Source organism: Schistocerca serialis, chromosome 3, assembly GCF_023864345.2.
Source record: "Schistocerca serialis cubense isolate TAMUIC-IGC-003099 chromosome 3, iqSchSeri2.2, whole genome shotgun sequence".
NCBI classification, from domain to species: domain Eukaryota; kingdom Metazoa; phylum Arthropoda; class Insecta; order Orthoptera; family Acrididae; genus Schistocerca; species Schistocerca serialis.
Window position 1 is genome coordinate 814,808,006 of NC_064640.1, and position 22,180 is coordinate 814,830,185.

The window sequence follows — 22,180 nt, forward strand, 5'->3', positions numbered from 1 at the left end:
CAACATTGTCAAAAGCTTTCTCTAAGTCTACAAATGCTAGAAACGTAGGTTTGCCTTTCCTTAATCTTTCTTCTAAGATAAGTCGTAGGGTCAGTGTTGCCTCACGTGTTCCAACATTTCTACGGAATCCAAACTGATCTTCCCCAAGGTCAGCTTCTATCAGTTTTTCCATTCGTCTGTAAAGAATTCTCATTAGTATTTTGCAGCTGTGGCTTATTAAACTGATAGTTTGGTGATTTTCACATCTGTCAACACCTGCTTTCTTTGGGATTGGAATTATTATATTCTTCTTGAAGTCTGACGGTATTTTGCCTGTCTCATAAATCTTGCTCACCAGATGGTAGAGTTTTGTCAGGACTGGCTCTCCCAAGGCTGTCAGTAGTTCTAATGGAATGTTGTCTACTCCGGGGGCCTTGTTTCGACTCAGGTCCTTCAGTGAGCTGTCAAACTCTTCATGCAGTATCATATCTCCCATTTCATCTTCATCTACATCCTCTTCCATTTCCATAATATCGTCTTCGAGTACATCACCCTTGTATAGACCCTCTATATACTCCTTCCACCTTTCTGCTTTCCCTTCTTTGCTTAGAACTGGGTTTCCATCAAAGCTCTTGATATTCATGCAAGTGGTTCTCCTTTCTCCAAAGGTCTCTTTAATTTTCCTGTAGGCACTATCTATCTTACTCCTAGTGAGATAAACCTCTACATCCTTACATTTGTCCTCTAGCCATCCCTGCTTAGCCATTTTGCACTTCCTGTCGATATCATTTTTGAGACGTTTGTATTCCTTTTTGCCTGCTTCACTTACTGCATTTTTGCATTTTCTCCTTTCATCAATTAAATTCAATATTTCTTCTGTTACCCAAGGGTTTCTACTAGCCCTCGTCTTTTTAACTATTTGATCCTCTGCTGCCTTCACTATTTCATCCCTCATTCCTGTCAGTTGTTCCCTTTTGCTCTCTCTGAAACTCCGTACAACCTCTGGTTCTTTCAGTTTAACCAGGTCCCATCTCCTTAAATTCCCACCTTTTTGCAGTTTTTTCAGTTTTAATCTATAGTTCATAACCAATAGATTGTGGTCAGAGTCCACATCTGCCCCTGGAAATGTCTTACAATTTAAAACCTGGTTCCTAAATCTCTGTCTTACCATTATATAATCTATCTGATACCTTTTAGTATCTCCAGGGTTCTTCCATGTATACAACCTTCTTTCATGATTCTTGAACCAAGTGTTAACTATGATTAACTTATGCTCTGCGCAAAATTCTGCCAGGCGGCTTCCTCTTTCATTTCTTACCCCCAGTCCATGTTCACCTACTGTGTTTCCTTCTCTCCCTTTTCCTACTCTCGAATTCCAGTCACCCATGACTTTAAACTTTTGTCTCTCTTCACTACCTGAATAATGTCTTTTATCTCATCATACATTTCATCAATTTCTTTGTCATCTGCAGAGCTAATTGGCATATAAACTTGTACTACTGTAGTAGGTGTTGGGATCATGTCTATCTTGGCCACAATAATGCATCCACTATGCTGTTTGTAGTAGCTTACCCGCAATCCTATTTTTTTATTCATTATTAAACCTACTCCTGCATTACCCCTATTTGATTTTGTATTTATAACCCTGTATTCACCTGACCAAAAGTCTTGTTCCTCCTGCCACCATACTTCACTAATTCCCACTATATCTAACTTTAACCTATCCATTTCCCTTTTTAAATTTTCTAACCTACCTGCCCGATTGAGGGATCTGACATTCCACGCTCCAATCTGTAGAACGCCAGTTTTCTTTCTCCTCATAACAACGTCCTCTTGAGTATTCCCCACCCGGAGATCCAAATGGGGGACTATTTTACCTCCGGAATATTTTACCCAAGAGGACACCATCATCATTTAATCATACAGTAAAGCTGCATGCCCTCGGGAAAAATTACGGCTGTAGTTTCCCTTTGCTTTCAGCTGTTCGCAGTACCAAAACAGCAAGGCCATTTTGGTTAGTGTTTACAAGGCCAGATCAGTCAATCATCCAGACTGTTGCCCCTGCAACTACTGAAAAGGCTGCTGCCCCTCTTCAGGAACCACACGTTTGTCTGGCCTCTCAACAGATACCACTCCGTTGCGGTTGCACCTACGGTACGGCTATCTGTATTGTTGAGGCACACAAGCCTCCCCACCAACAGCAAGGTCCATGGTTCCCGGGGGGGGGGGGGGGGGGGGGGCAAGGATACTGGCTGGTAGGTATTGACATCCGTGGTGTCCTCTATTTTTGTAGAGAGGTTTGACAATGGCATATTTTAACCTGTCTGGGAAAATACCTTATGTTAGTGATGTATTACAGATGTAACTCAGGACATGAACTTTAACTGCACCAAATTGTTTTAATATCTTGTTAGAGATGTCATCTACTCCAATAGAACATTTATTTTTCAAAGATTTAATGATTTTCCTTATTTTACAAGAGATTGTTAAATGAAAATTAATCTGACAAGGATATCTCAAAACCGACTCTTCCATGTACTACTTAGACTTTTCTTTTGAACTATTCTCACCAATGTTTTCACCTACACTTAAGAAATGGTTGCTAAATACATTAGCTACTTGTGTACTGTTGGTTAATATGGTCTCATTCTCTTGAATAGTAACACTACCTACCCCAGTGGTCACTTTCCTGTCTCTCTTCCAACAACATTCCATATTGGAATTACACTCCTGGAAATGGAAAAAAGAACACATTGACGCCGGTGTGTCAGACCCACCATACTTGCTCCGGACACTGCGAGAGGGCTGTACAAGCAATGATCACATGCACGGCACAGCGGACACACCAGGAACCGCGGTGTTGGCCGTCGAATGGCGCTAGCTGCGCAGCATTTGTGCACCGCCGCCGTCAGTGTCAGCCAGTTTGCCGTGGCATACGGAGCTCCATCGCAGTCTTTAACACTGGTAGCATGCCGCGACAGCGTGGACGTGAACCGTATGTGCAGTTGACGGACTTTGAGCGAGGGCGTATAGTGGGCATGCGGGAGGCCGGGTGGACGTACCGCCGAATTGCTCAACACGTGGGGCGTGAGGTCTCCACAGTACATCGATGTTGTCGCCAGTGGTCGGCGGAAGGTGCACGTGCCCGTCGACCTGGGACCGGACCGCAGCGACGCACGGATGCACGCCAAGACCGTAGGATCCTACGCAGTGCCGTAGGGGACCGCACCGCCACTTCCCAGCAAATTAGGGACACTGTTGCTCCTGGGATATCGGCGAGGACCATTCGCAACCGTCTCCATGAAGCTGGGCTACGGTCCCGCACACCGTTAGGCCGTCTTCCGCTCACGCCCCAACATCGTGCAGCCCGCCTCCAGTGGTGTCGCGACAGGCGTGAATGGAGTGACGAATGGAGACGTGTCGTCTTCAGCGATGAGAATCGCTTCTGCCTTGGTGCCAATGATGGTTGTATGCGTGTTTGGCGCCGTGCAGGTGAGCGCCACAATCAGGACTGCATACGACCGAGGCACACAGGGCCAACACCCGGCATCATGGTGTGGGGAGCGATCTCCTACACTGTCCGTACACCACTGGTGATCGTCGAGGGGACACTGAATAGTGCACGGTACATCCAAACCGTCATCGAACCCATCGTTCTACCATTCCTAGACCGGCAAGGGAACTTGCCGTTCCAACAGGACAATGCACGTCCGCATGTATCCCGTGCCACCCAACGTGCTCTAGAAGGTGTAAGTCAACTACCCTGGCCAGCAAGATCTCCGGATCTGTCCCCCATTGAGCATGTTTGGGAGTGGATGAAGCGTCGTCTCACGCGGTCTGCACGTCCAGCACGAACGCTGGTCCAACTGAGGCGCCAGGTGGAAATGGCATGGCAAGCCGTTCCACAGGACTACATCCAGCATCTCTACGATCGTCTCCATGGGAGAATAGCAGCCTGCATTGCTGCGAAAGGTGGATATACACTGTACTAGTGCCGACATTGTGCATACTCTGTTGCCTGTGTCTATTGGCCTGTGGTTCTGTCAGTGTGATCATGTGATGTATCTGACCCCAGGAATGTGTCAATAAAGTTTCCCCTTCCTGGGACAATGAATTCACGGTGTTCTTATTTCAATTTCCAGGAGTGTATATTAATACCTTCAGCTGTTGACGGGCATTGATACATATCAATGGGGACAGGTGAAAATGTGTGCCCCAACTGGGACTCGAACTCAGGATCTCCTGCTTACATGGCAGATGCTCTATCAATCTGAGCCACTGAGGACACAGAGGATAGCATGACTGCAGGGACTATTTTGCTCACGCCTCCCACGAGACCCACATTCTCGCCTTGTATGTCCACATACTACATTCGCAGTGTCCCATCCCAACACACTCATTACTTGTGGAAGACATTCTTACCAAGTCCCGTAAGAGTTCAGGGAATATGTGTGCATCCACACAGATGGAGGAGGTCGTGGCCAGTACTGTCGGAGGCGGGAAGCGTGCGCGAGATAGTCCCTGCAGTTGCGCTATCCTCTGTGTCCTCGGTGGCTCAGATGGATAGAGCGTCTGCCATGTAAGCAGGAGATCCCGGGTTAGAGTCCCCATCGGGGCACACATTTTCACCTGACCTCGTTGTATGTATCAATGCCCGTCAACAGCTGAAGATATTAAAATAATTCCAGTTTCGTTCTAGATGGCTGCAGGTCATCAATGGTGTCTGTTCTTTCAGACATGTCTGAAAGAACAGACACCATATCCATATAACATTCAAAATTGATTTGATTTTATTGCCTGTGTCGTTAATTTCATCTCTAATATACATATTTTTTTTATTTTATGACAACTTTTCTAAGTATGTTACAATAATTTTATAGTATAAAATTACTTCTGGGTCTTTACTAATTATTACTGTTTCATACAATTTTCTTTTTCTTTCTGAAGACACTTTAATACCTGTAGTAATCCAAGGTTTCTTTGAAAACTATTTGATGTTACATTTAGTAATTTTTTTGGGAAAACAGTGTTCAAAAAGTGATACAAATGTATCAAGAAATATGTTGTATTTGTCATTAGTAATTGGCTCATTACATACATCTCCCCAATTAACATTTCTTAAACACTCTCTGAAGTGCCCTATAGGTACCGGCTTGACCAGACTTTCAGCTTTACTTAATGGTTTCTGAATTATACACCCTGCCAGGTTTTGCAAGTTAATTAGTTGTGTATCACGGTCTGATAATCCATTTATCACAGGGAAGGCATGTGTTAGTTTTACATCCTCTTGCTGTACAAATACATTATCTATTAGAGTGCTACTGTCTTGATATATACATGAAGGGAAGTTGATCACTGATTTTAACAAGGGAACCTCCCCATCGCACCCCCCTTAGATTTAGCTATAAGTTGGCACAGTGGATAGGACTTGAAAAACTGAACACAGATCAATCAAGAAAACAGGAAGAAGTTGTGTGGAACTATGAAAAAAGTTAGTAAAATACACAAACTGAGTAGTCCATGCGCAAGATATGCAACATCAAGGAGAATGTAAACTCAGGAGTGCCGTGGTCCCATGGTTAGCGTGAGTAACTGTGGAATGAGAGGTCCTTGGCTCAAGTCTTCCATCGACTGAAAATTTTACTTTCTTTATTTTCGCAAAGTTATGATCTGTCCATTTGTTCATTGACGTCTCTGTTCACTGTAATAAGTTTAGTGTCTGTGTTTTGCGACCGCACTGCAAAACCGTGCGATTAGTAGACGAAAGGACGTGCCTCTCCAATGGGAACCGAAAACATTTGATCACAAGGTCATAGGTCAACCGATTCCTCCACAGGAAAACACATCTGATATATTCTATACGACACTGGTGACAGCATGTGTGTCACATGGCAGGAATATGTTGTCGACCCACCTAACTTGTACACTTAGCGAATGGGTAAAAAGATTCTTCTACCTTGCCCGATTTAGGTTTTCTTGTGGATGTGATAATCGCGCCCAAAAAAGTGATGAAAACATAAGAGTTTGTCACATAAACTAAAAATGAAAAATTAAACATTTCTCTCGAGGGAAGACTTGAACCTAGGACCTCTCGTTCTGTAGCTGCTCTCGCTAACCAGGGGACCACGGCGCTCCTTGACTCCCACAGTCGTTGATGTTGCCTATCTTCACTTGGACTACTCAGTTTGTATATTTTACTAATTTTTTTCATAGTTCCACACAACTTCTTCCTGTTTTCTCGATTGATCTGTGTTCAGTTTTTCAAGGCCTATCCATTGTGCCAACTTATAACTAAATCTGAGGGGGGTGCGATGGGGAGGTTCCCTTGTAAGTTATATGTCATTAATAACACTTCCACTTCACTTTTCCTATCAGAAATGTTTAGAAAGTTTACACTGAAATCATCAAATAACTTATTCCTTTTGTCTGACAGACAACATAATAGGAAGTCAAACCTTTTCATGAATAGCTCCCAATCTCCTAATGGGGACCCATACACTGGTGCTAATATCAACGCTACATTGTCTGCCTGTAGTTCACATGCACAAACTTCAGTGCTGATTGACACAAAATTTGCTTACTTCTACAGTTTTGTACTTGTGCCCTCATTTTGTGTAAATGGCAACTCCTCCTTTATCCACGCTAAATCTGCAAGTGTAAGATGCTAAATTATACCCATTTATACTGACACTTTCCATTGCCACAGTTGTGTGGTGTGGAGGCAGACAAAGCATATCAATCTCATTCTTATGTTTGAGGTTATGTAAACACACTAACAACTTATTTACTTTATTTTTTATTCCATTGATATTTTGATGAAGTAAATTGATACTACCCTTAGCTTTATCTCTGTTTAGAGTACGTGGAACTTCTTCTATTATTTTTTCTCGGTCCTTGTCTGTCTGGACTTTGGCTTTAACCCAAAAAAGTGGTTTTCCTGGTCCCATTAACCACAGGGATCACTCCTTGTGTGACACTGCCCCCCCCCCCCCTCCCTTACAGTATCTGCTAGCAGTGGAGCTAACTTATCTTTCCCCTTCCTATTTGGGTGCAGGCCATGTATAGTGTATCCTACCTACCAATAGCATCAACTGGAACAACACTTGTGAGCATTTGCTGGTGACTGTAGCATCCTGTTCAGCTCAGTCTTAACATGTCTTACAACAACGTTTACCCAGCGCCAATCGTGGCACTGAAAGACCTCCACAAACCCCACATTTGTGCACCCAGTTTCTGCTCCTATTTTGTCCATGTCACTCCTAATACTATATCTTGGATTCATAGCCAGACTGTTTCCTGCTTCCCCAACTAATTACCTTATTTTCTTTTTCAAAGTCACAGCATAGCTGACCTAAGTTTCCTGTCACCTGGCTGAGGCTAGTACTTGGTTTCACAAAACTTGTGACCTGGTACCCTGCACCTAATTTCTCTGGAAGCTGCTGGCCTACACCCCTCCCATGACTGCTACCTAGAAGCAGAATTCTTCTTTTCCTATTCTGATTTGTTGCCGACCTGTCATTTTTCTTTAAGCTAATATTCAACTTCCGCCTACATTCAACTACATCTGGATGAGGCCCTTCCTCCACTACTTCAGATAGAAAGCCAAACTCGTTTACTAACTTAATTTCTATAGCTTTTTCAGCAGTTCCCCTTTTTCGCCTTTTGATTGCTACCTTTTCCCAGCACCCAATATCTTTTTTCCCCCCATAGCCTACATAATTCCAAATTCACATTTGATAATTCAGCCATAAGGGTACAAATTTTTGCCTCCTGTTCAGCAATTTTTCTGTCCTTTCTATGTAACCTACGTTACCATGGAAGGGCCTCATTATATACCCTGTTTCCTCACTGCTACATTCGCCCCAATGAAACCATAACCTACAGTCTTGACAGAACACCCCCCCTTCCCCCACCCCTCCTTCAGATTTCTAAGGCAACTGCCACATTAGTCACACATGGTTTGACAGAAAAATTTATACAAAATTTGCACAAAAGCAGAGAATAACTTGGCACAAGAGCAATGAAGTTCTGTAGCATGTAGTAATACATAACTAAATGCTAATGTAAATGAACATTTAAACTTACTTTCGAAAGTATTAACTAACTACCTATACTCTATATGATCAACATGAATTAATTTAACTTTGAACTGCTCAGTCTACTAAAAAAATAAATAAATACATAAAGATCTACACTCGCACAAAATTTATACCTAAAATGTAAACAAAATGAAAGACTATCAGTTTTTATGAAATATTTTCTTTTTGATCTAAATACGCTCAGAAAAGTGAAACATTCAATAGATAGCTTAGCAAAGAAGTAAATGCACTAGTCTAAAATGTAATATTAACTAAATTACCTCTTATTTCAATATTAATCACTTAAGTTATCAAGAGCTTCATGGACGTACATCTGCCAGAGATATTAGACCATCAGATATTAGCTCACCAGATGTTGCTTGGTGGTGATAATGTAATGGGCATGAGGGACATTGATGTGTGGGCAGATGATGTCCATTGTGATAAGCAAGAATCCAGGTCATAATAGAGTGAGGATTGGAGAAGTGATGAAGGAAGTGATTTGTGTCCTTGATATAGAAAATTAAGCTGTGGTCAGTGGATTGGACGTGTTGGGCAACGAGAGCAAAGATTTCTTTTATGGGTGCACAGTAATTACCATGGAACAATCTAGGATTGTTAGATTTATGAATATTAGGAAGTACATAAAAAGTGACTGTGCATGGAGATATCTTAGATGAGGAGGGAGATGATCTCAGGTGGAGTTTCCGGAATCAGCTGAGGAATTTGAGTTGGTATTAGAGTTTATGATGAACTTCTAGGATGGGACAACTGTTGTTGAGCCTTTAGGTGAGAGCATCAGACAGTTGACCAATACCTTCTGTCAGGTAATCAGTGTAGTTCTTCATGATAGTGGCAGAACCTTTGTCTGCATGGCTGATAATCAAATCAGAATCTCTTTTACAATTGTGAAACTGTTCTTTCCTCCACTAAGGGGTTTATGTTCTCAAGAAGAGACCTGGGAAATGCAGTTCAGACCAAGTTGGAGGTAAGGAATTCCTGGAAGGTAGTCAGAGCTGGTTGGGTAAGATTGGAAGAAGGTAATGCTTGGACAGAGGTATTACGGAAAGGTAAGGTTCGGAGTTAGATTTCACTTGATTTTGGTCAGTGAGGTTGATGGAAGGAAAGTGTTTCCACTATACAGATCTTGCGAAGGGGTATAGATGTTTGACAAACCCAGCATGACTGAATTTAGACCTTTGGAATAGGAAAAAACTTCTATGGAATCATTGTTAATAGTGGATAGATTGACACCAGTGTTCTGGATTTATCTGGCTTGTAGATTTTTTGAAACATTTGGAGGGAGTTTTGATAGATCTGGTTGATGGAAGAAGTGAGTAAGATGAAGGGCTGCATGTTACAATGGGTTGACAAGGGGGTTCACTGAATATGGAGTGGATCTAGTTGAGCAATGGTGTTCCAAGGCAGGAATAAAATGACAAAAGATTGGAAAACTTGTGGAGATGTGTTTAGAGTAAGGTACCAGTAGTTGGAGAATGAGAAGTTCAGAATAATAGATGGGTGCAGATGATTTGATTGCATAATAAAAATATTGTATGGAGAGATGTAGTGAACACATCAGTTTTAATGTGATCATATTTTAAGGTGATAAACATTACACATGTGGTTGGAACCAATTACTCTCATGAGTTATTAAATTACAACCATGATCTCACTTCCATTGCGCTATGGATAAAATTGCATGGAGTGCACATTGCAAAATAGTTTCTTCCACCCTGAGCCATCAGCATTTACTAGGAAGGATCAGAGGTACACAAGACAAAATACATACCAGCACCGTAAGCAGGTACATAGAACAAAGACTTGAGGAACTAAGAAGAAATGCTGGAGCATTTTCTAAATGGGCAATTTAAATATGATTTATGGAGTCAGCCACGTGAAGTTCTTGCTGATTGGTTAACCCTTTGACTGCTATTGACAAGTTAACTTGTTATGCCCCGCTGCTCCCCAGGTGCTATTGATGAGTTTAAGTGTGGCCTCTGGGTTCTCATTCAGCACAGTTGATGGCTTAACTTGTGCATCCATGCTGATCCCTGAGTGCTAATCAGAAGTATAGATATGCAACAACTCTGGTACCAGTGTGCTGTTGGTAAGTTTAAATGAACAGCAGATTTTCTGCTCCACACCTCATTAGCTTTTTACAGTTCTGGTCACTGAGTTCTCTTCCAGTAATTTGTCTGTTGTGATCTCATTTTTCTGCATTTAGTTTCATTTCGTGTTTTAATATTCATCAGGATTTGGTAAAAAAGGCTTTTGTCATCATCTGTTCTACAAAGAAAATGAGAAAGGTTTCATAGTTTCACTGAGGAATGACGGTGGAGATGAATTATTCAATGTTGATGTAAGTGATAACTACTACTCATATTCTGAAAGCAACAGTCCTAAGCTATCAATGTTAACAGGTGTAAACCACAGTCCTATGCTTCAACAAGAGATGTAATTGATAGTTCATGTGAATTCAAAGACTCTGAAAGTGATAGTGAAATGCTTAGAAAGAAATTACAGTTTAGTCACAAATTTGACAGGGAAGAAAATGATTTTCATCCAGTTAATCACAGTTTTGATGATTCACCATGTGGACACAAGTGTCAACCAGGAAATGATCCAAGCACTCTGTTAGACTTCTTGTTATTCTTCACAGTAGATATGATGACATGTATGGTGACGAGGCAGTCAGTTTCATTTATTCAAGGAAACTGCTTTAGAATCACTGCATTCATGATTATCAAAGGGGATAGATACAGGATGTGAAGAAATGTATTGTTTCATATCTGTTTATTTTCTCATGCTTCCCACAAAGCAGCTAAAAATTAGCAGATATTAATCCAGAGAAGTTTTTATGAGCAATCCAGTTTTCAGTGAAGTTATGTACAGACAACAGTTTCTTTTACTTTTTAGAATGCTAGATTTCAGTGACACCTCTGCCATTTTAAAATTGGCAACAGTATTGGTAATGTTTGTACAGTAAGCCTGTTGTTGTTCAAAGAGTGTTTATATCTTTCAAACAATTTATTCCATCAAAATGGAATACAGTTGATCTAAACAAAATGTATGTGGTGTGACTGTCAGACTGGCTATGTCAAGTGGCAACATTTATGGAACATGCACACACCCTTTACAGTAGCAATATATATTAAAGCCACACTTGTTTTCCTGGCTTTGCAACCATGGAACAAAAACATGTGGTACTGTTCACAGTAACAGGCACAATAAGCAAAACTTCAGAAAAAACTGAAATGAGGAGATATTGGATGTCAACTAATATGGTGCTTTCCAATAAGTGGTGCAAGGAAAGGGAAATGTGGATACTAACCGCATGTAACACTATAGAAATGCTAGAGACAGGAAAAAATTGACAGCAATACTGGAGAAAAATTAAGAAAATGCAATGAACTGTAGAATGTAACTTGAATATGATAGAAATGGATTGTTTTGATATGCTGTGAAGCTATTTTGGCTCAATATGAGAAACAATGAAATGATATAGAAAGTTCCTTTATGAAACTTCCTGGCAGATTAAAACTGTGTGCCCGACCGAGACTTCTATGACTTTCTAAGAATAATATTATATGGCACTGATAGCACACTGTTTTTTGTGGCATTCTCCCAGGATGAAATGCTTAGTGTGTTGCTTGTTAGTTTTTTAACTTTTACAGGAAAAACGTAAACTGCAGCTTCCTGCTTGGACTGCTGGTTATTATCCAGATAAATTAAGGACACTGGCTGCCAGAAGTTTGGCTTTGTTTTCTGAAAGTCAGACCATGAAACGTCTTAATGGAGGTTTGTCTTTTGCTTTTCTGACTTATGTTAGCAGCTGTGCAATAATTCTGTAAGATATTCTAAAATAATTTTAAATTTTTCAGGTCCTTTAGTGAAACACATTATAGAAAAAATCCAGTCACAAAGTAACGCTTCAAGAACTGTGTCTCCAAAATTTCTCATGTTTTCTGCCCACGATGTTACCATTGTGAATGTTCTCCAAACTATGGGGTTCACAGAGCTATTAAAGCCACAGTATGGTGCAGCAGTTATCATTGAACTTCATTCAACAAATGACAGTGGTTATGAAGTTAAGGTATGTAGACATTGCATATAAAATAGTAATTAGATGTCTTACATTTATGTTGATTGCACTGACATTCTATATATTTATTCCTGTAATTAGTCATGCTAGTTACGAAATATGATAGATCGTGCTTTCATGAGCAGAAGATCATCAAGGTAGTTCTGCTCATATTGACTGTTTTATTCATGTTCAACAAAAGGTTGTTTTCATTCAGCCAGTACAAGGGCCTTTCATTGCTTTTGTCTAGGTCATTTCTTTTCTGCCATTGTGAAGTGTTAGGTGAGGAGAAGGCTGCATTATCAACAAATAACACAAGTACTGTTGATAGTAGGTTTCCAGGGAGATCAGTACTAACAGAATGTAGAGTATTAAATGTAGCATTGAGCCTTGTGGTACTCCTGAGGTGATGGATAATTTATTTGAAGGAGTTTTTCTTCCATCAGGTGTTGTTATTTCCATCAGATGCCTTATATTTGACAGACAGGATTGGAGAAACTGATTGTAGACACATCTTGTACCAAATATATCCAGTTATGTAAGAGCAGATATTAATTTACTAGTTCAAAGGCTATTGTTGGATTCATAAAAAGACTAGAAGGGTAATGTTTTAGATTGACTCACACTGTTTCAGATTATTAAATGAAGAGAGAGCTTCAGTGTTTGAATTATTTTCTTATGAATGCCAAACTGATGTGCTGTTAATAAGGAGTTGCTTTCAAGGAAGACAACACATGCATTGTGGCCCATGTGTAACAGGCATATAAACTGCAGAAGATACATGCTCCACAAGATCTGGTGATTTTCAGAGAACCAAAAGCAGTCAGAGAACCAAATGCAGTCATAATAAATAAATGAATCTGTGTGATGACAGATCCCAGGACACTAACTTAAGGAACATTTGATTGTATCACACACAAATTTTATCTCATTACCAACCTCTTTTTATTATGTAGCTAGGTATATCACTGAGGCTAAATAAGAGGGAAATTTCATATTCCTAATAATTTGGAGAATGTCTTTCAAAGTTGTACTCATTAAGGAATGAGATTTCTCAGATGTAGAGCATTTTAAGTGGAGATATTTTGCTGGTGGAGAGCAGCCTGCTGATAAAATATTATCTGTAATTTAAAAAAAATGTTTATGTGCTGTATTACTTACGTCTGATATCATTCTCTTGTTGACCATTCAAGTAGAAAGATTCTGGAGTTAATGATTGGTGCCAATATGTAAAGTCTTCTTTTACATGATTCCTTGAAACTCTTAAATATTCTGATGCTGTGAAGTCTTCAATATGTCTTCTGTGGATGAAAATATATAATGATGTGGAACTTATTTGTGGTAGGCTAAACCTTAAAAAGAAACTCTGGTGGAAAAATCCAGATAAAATTTGGCCACCAGAGAAAAGGCAGCTAGGTATAATGAATTACTTCTACAATTATACAGAGTTCATGCAAAACAACTTATTCAGCAACTAGCTACAGTTTATTGTAGGTTACTGAAGTAACAAATTGTTCTGAGTGATTTAGAAAAGGCTCAAGTCATTTCTGTTGCCACTTTCGAGTGCCACTTTGCAATCAAAGTTAGTTTCCCAGCTCTGTCTGCATTCAAGATAAGTCAGCTGTTGGAAAAAACAGCCTTATGGATTGCAAAGATAAAATATTGTTGAGTTATTAAGAAGAGAAACAGTTCTTGACCACTCCATTTAGAGAAGTTATCAAGTTTCTGCTGTAATGCAAATGGAAATCTAGAAAATGGTGGAACATTTTGCCATGGTCGCTGCCCCTGCTAGTTAGGATCCAGTTTTTCAATAATGCAAAGTGTTTGTATAACTGGATTGTTGGGACTTTTGTTCTACCAGTCATGAAGCTTACAGTAATCCCTTCTGCATGTTGGAGCTTGAATTTGTTTCGTCTGCAGCTTCTCATATTACCTGGTCATGATAGTTGATTACAGTATGCTACAGGAGCTCATAGCAAGAGAATTAAAGATATGCCCCCCTCACCCTTTTAAAATGTATTTAGGTAATGCGATATTTCATGATTGGTGGAGCAATGCTTTTTCAATCGCATATTAAAAACTTGGGAAGGACTACACATGCTCGAGTAGCTCTTAAAGTGTTGCCCTAACCACCTGCATAGGAAATACTAGGTGGTTACATTTAAACATAAGAGTTCTGATTGATGCAGTGCAGGCCATATACATTGCAGGATGGTGACATCATCATAGGTATGTTCATTAATGAGTGCATTTGCGAAGTACGCTGAAAAAGATAATAGTTCCACTTTCTGCCACTAAATGAAAATATGGTGCTGTAAGCAATCAGAATGCATGTGTAATGTTCCCTGTTTCAATGTCAGTATGCTGTTTGTCACTGGGCAATGCGTGTTGACTTCTTTTGTGAAGTGACTGTTGGTATAAAGGGTTAAGTTTTGCATACGAAATGTAATGACTGTTGAGAAGAAAGATCATGCACTGCTGGTAAAGTTGTTTTATCAGAACGCCAGCAATAGCAGCACTGCATTGTGGGAATATCATCAACAGAAACAACTGCAAAGAAGCCTGATGTTAATAAATGGGCCATAAAATATAATAAAGAAATTTGAAGAAACAGATGTGTAAGGTGGTGCAGGAGGGAGAGGGAGGCAACTCATTCCCACAGCAGTTGTTGATGAAGTTGTTGTAGCTATAGCCTGCCATGCATCACGTGCTTCAGATTCTGCAACCAGTGCTCAGGCTGTGTCATGGGAATTCTCTCTGTCCTGGGAAACAGTTAAGAAGATTTTGTGATGCATTTTACACTAGTGCCCTTACAGTATTCAGAATGTGCATCAAATGAAGCCTCAAGAAAGGCTACAACTCCATGACTTTCTCTATCATTTTTTGGCACAGATGGAACTGGGTGACACATGGCCATGGAATATCCTTAAGGTGGACAAAGCACATTTTACTCTGCACAGTGTTGTGTATGTCCAGAATTGTCACATATGGGGTTGTGCAGGAACGTCCATTACACATGACTTATGTGACTGAGTGATGGGATTTTATAAGCTCCTTCATTCTCTGTCTGTTTTTCTTTGAGGGTGACACCTCACAGGCCTATAAGGTGTACACTGGCATCTGCTTAATATAAGGACCTCCTTGTGCGACATGTGATTCCAACTTTGCAAAAATGCAACTGTCTCCACACCCCTATTTTCATCCAAGATTGGGCAACATCACATGTTACTTGCCTGGTGAAGGATTTGTTTTGAATAACCTTCAGTAATGACCACATCATCTCTAGGCAAATTTTATGTTCTGTACATAGAGTATGCTAGGTTCTTTTTTGTTTTGGAGTAATGTAAACAGGTAATGTTCAGTGTTTAAGTGTTAATACAATCAAATGTCCTTAAGTGGTAAATGAATGTTTTGTTACATTTCCTCTCAAACTGTTACCTAATAATAGTACTGTGTCATGCGTAATTCAATTCCTCAAGCAGAAGTGGATGAGTTAAACATCTGAATTGAAACCATCATACAACAGAAGCAGTACGCATCTGGACATGGGTTCCTCTTCAAATTACTCTTTATTGAGTCCCCTATACAAGTTGTAGAAGTTTGTAATGGGGATTTCTGAACTCCCTGTATGAGGTTTCTGGGGCACATTTGATTTTAAACTTCATGGCTGCTACATCATATGGACCTGAGAGTAAGGTTCTTGAAAGCTCTGGATGTTTTAAAATGTGTGTCATAGCATGTCATAGGTAGCAGCCTGTGTATCCTAGTTCGACAGAGTCTTCGTGTAATACCAACTTGGGTTTGGATGATAGGTTTAAAATAATTCATGTGCAGTGTACTGTGAGGAATTAATTTAGTCATTGGGGTGTTTTCAATGAGCCCTATTCCCAGTCTGTGTTCGGACTGGTGAGGCCCCACGTATATCAGCCTGCAAACGTAACAACCATTTCATAATCTGTAAGCAACAGTGCCTTTTGAATCCAAATAAAACTTCTGTTTTTGAGGCGGATGTGAAGAATGAATAAAGACTGAGAGGGTGCCTCTTTGGCTTCTTGGGTTTGAAACAATTTAAAAATAAATGAGCTTTGTACATATATTTAAGGCTTTATTCGGTAAAATTTTAAACAAGTATTTACCTCAACTTTATTGTGGTGTATAAACAATGATGAGCCAAAGCATTTTCACCATTGCCACCATGAGACTGAATACTACCTGTTGGTGGTGCAAGCAAGTGACGTGGCAAAGAAAGTATATAAATGAAGCAGAGACAATTACGGAATCATTCTTGAAATGATACGGGCAACAAATGGGGAAACCCACTGACACATAAACGACTTTAACAAAGTGTACATTGTTACAGGCTGGCACCAAAGAATGAGAATCAGAGAAACAGCAGAGCTCATTGGCTATTCTCATGCTACACTTGTGAGCATCTATGGAAAATGGTTGAAGGATAGTGAAATCATCAATAGGCAACAAAGTGTTGGATGTCTATGCATCATTATAGGACATGGATGTTGAAGGATTGCCCACTCTATGCCAGATAGATAGTCATCTGTGGTAGATCTGATGACAAAGTACAATGCTGATGCAGGCACAAGTGTTTCAGAGCCCACCATTCAACGTGGGGCTCTGCAGCAGACATTGCCTATATGTTCCCTTGATGATCTGATAGCATTGTCAAATATGCTTGCAGTTGGCATGGCATCATCAAGATTGGACTCTGGATCAGAGTCATGCTAAGGTGATACTGAACCCCTGGTATGACTGCCAAAGTTGTGACACCCCACTCCATTCCGCTGACCCCCCACCCCCAACCCCACCCTCCCCCTTGCCTGCATGCCAACCTCCTCTGCCATGAAACTAGTTTCCTGCAGTTTTTCCTACACAGATTTAGCAAATTTTATACTCTTGTAAGTATAGTTTAATAAAAATGGAACATTACTGAAAAAATTGCTTAAATTAACTGTATTGATAATATAAAATATTACATACAGCAAATTAAAAGTATCAATGTTGTAAATAAATTAAACCTTGTATAAATTTTTTGAAAATCTGAAAGTAAAAAAATCTAAATTTTATTATTTATGACAGTTATTGCACACTGTATTAAGTATGATATATAATACATTTTATTTGTTTCTCATACACTACAAGGGGCCTCCAACAAGTAATGCAACCCATTTTTTTCCTCAGCCAATTTTGGTTGAAAAATTCAGAACTTGTTGTGGGACATCATGGAATATTCCTGCTTCAGTCCCTATAGTTTCAGGAAGTTCTGATAAGTTGCAGTGCTGTGCATAGCCTTCAAAATGGGACCTGTAACAGAGGTGCATTCCAAGCAGAGAGCTGTCATTCAGTTTGTTTTGGTGGAAAACTAGAGCATCACAGATATTCATATGCACTTGATGAACGTCTGTGGAGACCTGGCAGTGAACAAAAGCATGGTGAGTCATTGGGCAAGGCATTGTTATCATTGCAGCAAGGTTGTGCAAACCTGTCTGATCTCCCACGTGATGGCTGGCTGCACACAGCTGTGACTTATGCAATACTGGAACATGAGGACACTCTCATGAGGTAATCGGTGGATCACAATCCAACACCTTGCTGCACAACTGGATGTCTTTGTTGGTAGTGGTGACACACTTGTCCACCAGCTGGAGTTTCTCGCCACCTAACAGAACACCATAAAGAGCAATGAAAGACCATGTCTACAGAATTGCTTCTGCATTACAAGGTTTGATCATGACAACATTTTGTCGAACATCGTCACAGGTGTTGAAACATGGGTTCATCACTTCGAACCAGAAACAAGAGTGATGTCCTCACTCATGTTGCAACAATTAACTCAGAATTGTGTTGTTACCCTCAGGAAATTGAAGAAGTGACTTAGTGTGTTCATTGCCACAAAAGTGGAAACAAACTTCTCTTTCTCCATGATAACCAAGGCCTCACGCAAGATACAGCTCACAAAATTTCATTGGACTGGTCTTCTTTATCCGCCCTACAGCTTGGGGATCTTGTACCTTCCATCGGTTTGGCCTAATGAAGGATGCACTCCACAGGAAGCAGTATGCGGATGATGGGGAGGTTATTACCGCAGCAAGATGTTGGCTCTGATGTCAACCATTAGAGTTGTCCCATTTGGGCATATGGGGCCTCCCAGTAAGGTGGCATAAGGCCATCACATTGAACAGAGATTAAGTTGAAAAATAGAATTCTGTAGCCAAAAGAGTGGGGAATAATATGGTATACTTCAATCTGTTTTCAGAAAAAAAATGTTGCACTACTTATTGAATACCCCTATTTTAATAGTGCTTAAATTACTAATCAGAAATAAAATAAAAAGGGTTACAATTTTAATTTGCAATTTCCTCATTTGAGTGAAACAAGTTCATTGATTATGTTATAAAAGTCACATTTAGCAGCTGTGTTCTGTTGACAAAATATCCAAATTTTACAGTCAGTTTTCACCATAATTGACCTTAAGTAGCTTCTCTTATTATCTAAAATTGTGTGCTGCAATCACTGGTGTTGTCCTTAAATATCCTTAGAGCTACTGTGATGACTGGATAAGGATTCCTTGACCTATCCTTTACAAATATCCAAAAGGGGGCCATATCACTGCTTTTCACCTGTTCTTTCAGCTGGAACCTGAAAACAGCTATTTTGTTAACTAGCTTGTCTGTGCCAATATTGCCATGAGATGTTGTGCATACAGTCCAGTCTAGAGGTTAGCATGTGTGCTGCGGGTCACTAGTTCAAATTCAACCACCAGCAATTTTTATTTGTCAGCAAATTCAGCTGTACAGTTTTCAGGATAAGATACAGAGGTTTCATTTACAGTGTTTTTTGACAGGTAAGTAAGATAAAGGAGTGTGATATATGTAAGCTCTACTTTACATTTCATGTATTATTGTGTTATATACTTTAGCTGAAACAGCCTTTGGTCAGAAGCATATATTTGCTTTGAGGAACTACATCACCGCAGCAAAAAATCCATTAATGCAGCTGTGTCAGCCAAGCACTCTGTTGCCAAATAATTCATGTTAATGGTAGACATCTGTTCAGTGGTACTCATTTCTTTATGATAATACTGGGACAAAATGACACTGTAACAGCAGCATACATTTATAATCATTGCCAGAGGGAAAGGCTTCTTCTTGCAGGCAGAAGATAACAAAACGAGGGGTAGCAGAACTAGCTTAGCTCTCCTTGGTAGTTCTTGAACTGTCTTTTTTTCAGTGGACTTTTTTACTCTCCCTCTGTGTTTGCACCCTTGGCAGGTGCCTATTTTTCCAAGTCCTCATTACTGTTCTGTTGTGGACCAAAGGAAACATGTCACTTCGTCAGATGAATCAAATTTGTGGTTACACCAAGTTGATGGTCATGTCAGCATATGCCATCACCCAGGTGGAAGGATGCTCAAAGCATGCACTGCACCCTTGGTGTAGGTCAGTGGAGGCAGTGATACGATATGGGGGACATTCACCTTGATTTTTGTGGTACCTGGGGTAGTAATTGAAAGCACCACGACAGTTGTAGACTACGTGACCATTATTGTGGACCACCTGCAGCCCTCTACACTAGATGTCATCCCCAATGGCAATGGCATCTTCCAGCAGGATAACTGCCCATTTCATATGCCACACTCATGCTACAGTGGTTTGAGGAGCATGATATTGAGCTCAGGCTGATGCCTTGACCACCAAATTTGCCTGATGTGAATCTGATGGAACACAGCTGGGGTGTTATCCAATGTCAGTTCCTTGCTCACACACCATCAGTCTGTTACTTGTGGGCACATTTCTCTGGGAAAGTAATAAGGACTTGGTGACACCATGCCATGAAGAATAGCTGTTGTATTGTGTTCCAAAAAGAGCCAACATGTTATTATGTAACTAGCCATAATGTTATGGCTCATCAGCGAATTGTAGAACTATATTCAGCCCTGAAGACACTGCAACAGATGAAATGTCATTGAAGTACAAAGTTTTTCACCTGTTCAGATTCCCTTGTTGTCCCATATGACAGATGCTCATGTCAGGGAAAGTGATCCAAAATATAGAGTTAAAACATTAGGATAAACATGTATCATTTTACAACACCTGATAAAAAAAAGTGAAGCACCTGGAAGTCATGGTCATGGTCAGATGTCATTGTAACTTCATACATGTACACACCATTAGTGGGTATGGAAATGATTAGAGTTGTAATTATGTGTGACAGGTGGAACAGCCACTGGAATACATTTGTGTTGTTCATGTGTAGTGTTGTTACCAGGCCTAGTAGGTTTTATGAGGGGTGTGAACAACATCAATGTTGGCTGCTCACTGTGAAGGGCATGGACATATTTCATCATCTAATGAGACTGTGTTATCAGCAGCTTACAGAGTTTGAAAGGGGCCTCATTGTGGTCCTCATTTGGCCAGCTGGGCAAATTGTGCAATATCCAGATATTTGTGGGGCATACGGATGTGACAGTGTCCTGGTATTGGACCACATGAGATTGTGACAGCAGGCATATGCATCATCAAGATTCTTGTTGACAATATCTTACAACACAAGAGATGATCACTGTAATATCCACCAAGCTCATCATAACCTCTTCACATTTGCACCTGCCATCCAGAAACAAGTAATTGACTCCCTGCAACATTGTGTCATCCCACACCATTGGTCATAGGCTAGCAGCAGCCAGAATAGGGAATTAACATCCCTGGCTGCACTTTGAGTGGTCTCATGACTGACAAGCATTGGAAGCATGGACTGCTGATGAATGGTGTCATTATGTTCAGTGTAGAATTGCAGTTCTGCACTACCTTGGATTTCCACTACTGACTTGTATGGAGGCAGCCTGGGAGACATCCTATTTGTCAACTGTTTTGGAGAGGCATAGGGCTGATACTCCTGGATTCACAGTGTGGGGAGCCAATCTAGTGTGAATTTAAGGTTGTGGTTGGAAGTGATTGAGGGAACTCTCACGGCACAATGGCATGTTATGGACATCATATATCCTCAAGTTTTTCCTCTCATGCCATTTTTTAACAGAACAATGCTTGTCCTCACATGGTATGTGTCTTTATTAACTGACTGCATGGTATTGAGGTACTACTATGGTCAGAAATATCCTCAGATCTGTTCCCAATAGAACATGCATGGGGCCAGCTCAGACGTCAACTTTGTCCTGGTGCCAGTGTCTCGGAAATCAAGGACCAATTACAAAAGATGTAAACCAGTTTACTTTAGGGTAGTATACAACAGCTTTATGACACCTTTCCCAGCTGAACCAGCACATGCTTACAGGCCAGAGGGGCTGAAATGTTAAACTGGTAAATGGGCTGTTTGTAAATTTGACTAATTTTGTAATCATCAAAGTAAAGTGACTTGTCCTTTCCTGACATGAAATCCTGTGAACTGTGGATGAATGGCAACAGGCAGATTCCATATTCCTAGATTTCCATAAAACATTTGACACAGTGCTCTACTGCCAACTGTTAACAGAGGCACAAGCATATGAGATAGGTACCCGATATGTGAGTGGTTTGAAGGTTTCTTAAGGATCATAGCCCAGTAAATTGTCCTCACCAGTGAGTGTTCATCAGAGACAAGGGTATCATCATGAGTGTCCCGTAAATGATCTGGTGAACATGGTAAGTAGCAGTCTGTGGCTTTTTGCTGATAGTACTATGGTGTTTGGGCAGGTGTTGTTATGAGTGACTGTAGGATGATACAAGGTGACTTAGACAAAATTTATATTTAATTTTGTAGTTGGTGTGATGAATGGCAGCTAGCTTTAAACGTAGAAAAATGTAAGTTAATGCAGATGAGTAAAGAAAACAAACCCATAACGTTTGGATACAATATTAGTAGTGTTCTGCTTGACACAGTCACCTCATTTAAATATCAGGGCATAACATTGCAAAGTAATATGAAATGGAATGAGCAGGCAAGGACTGTAGTAGGGAAGCTGAATGGTTGACTTGGGGTTATTGGGAGAATTTTATGGAAGTGCAGTTCATCTGTAGAGGAAACTGCA

General features: G+C 40.4%; 1 protein-coding gene across 1 annotated transcript in view; it reads left to right on the forward strand.

The window, feature by feature from the left end:
• LOC126470680 (lysosomal acid phosphatase-like) overlaps positions 1-22,180 on the forward strand; it is a 156,317-nt gene that overhangs the window by 132,046 nt on the left and 2,091 nt on the right. Inside the window, exons 5-6 of the mRNA XM_050098680.1 lie at positions 11,735-11,858; positions 11,942-12,153. Of these exons, the coding sequence (XP_049954637.1) occupies positions 11,735-11,858; positions 11,942-12,153 (336 nt within the window). The remainder of the gene's footprint in view (positions 1-11,734; positions 11,859-11,941; positions 12,154-22,180) is intronic.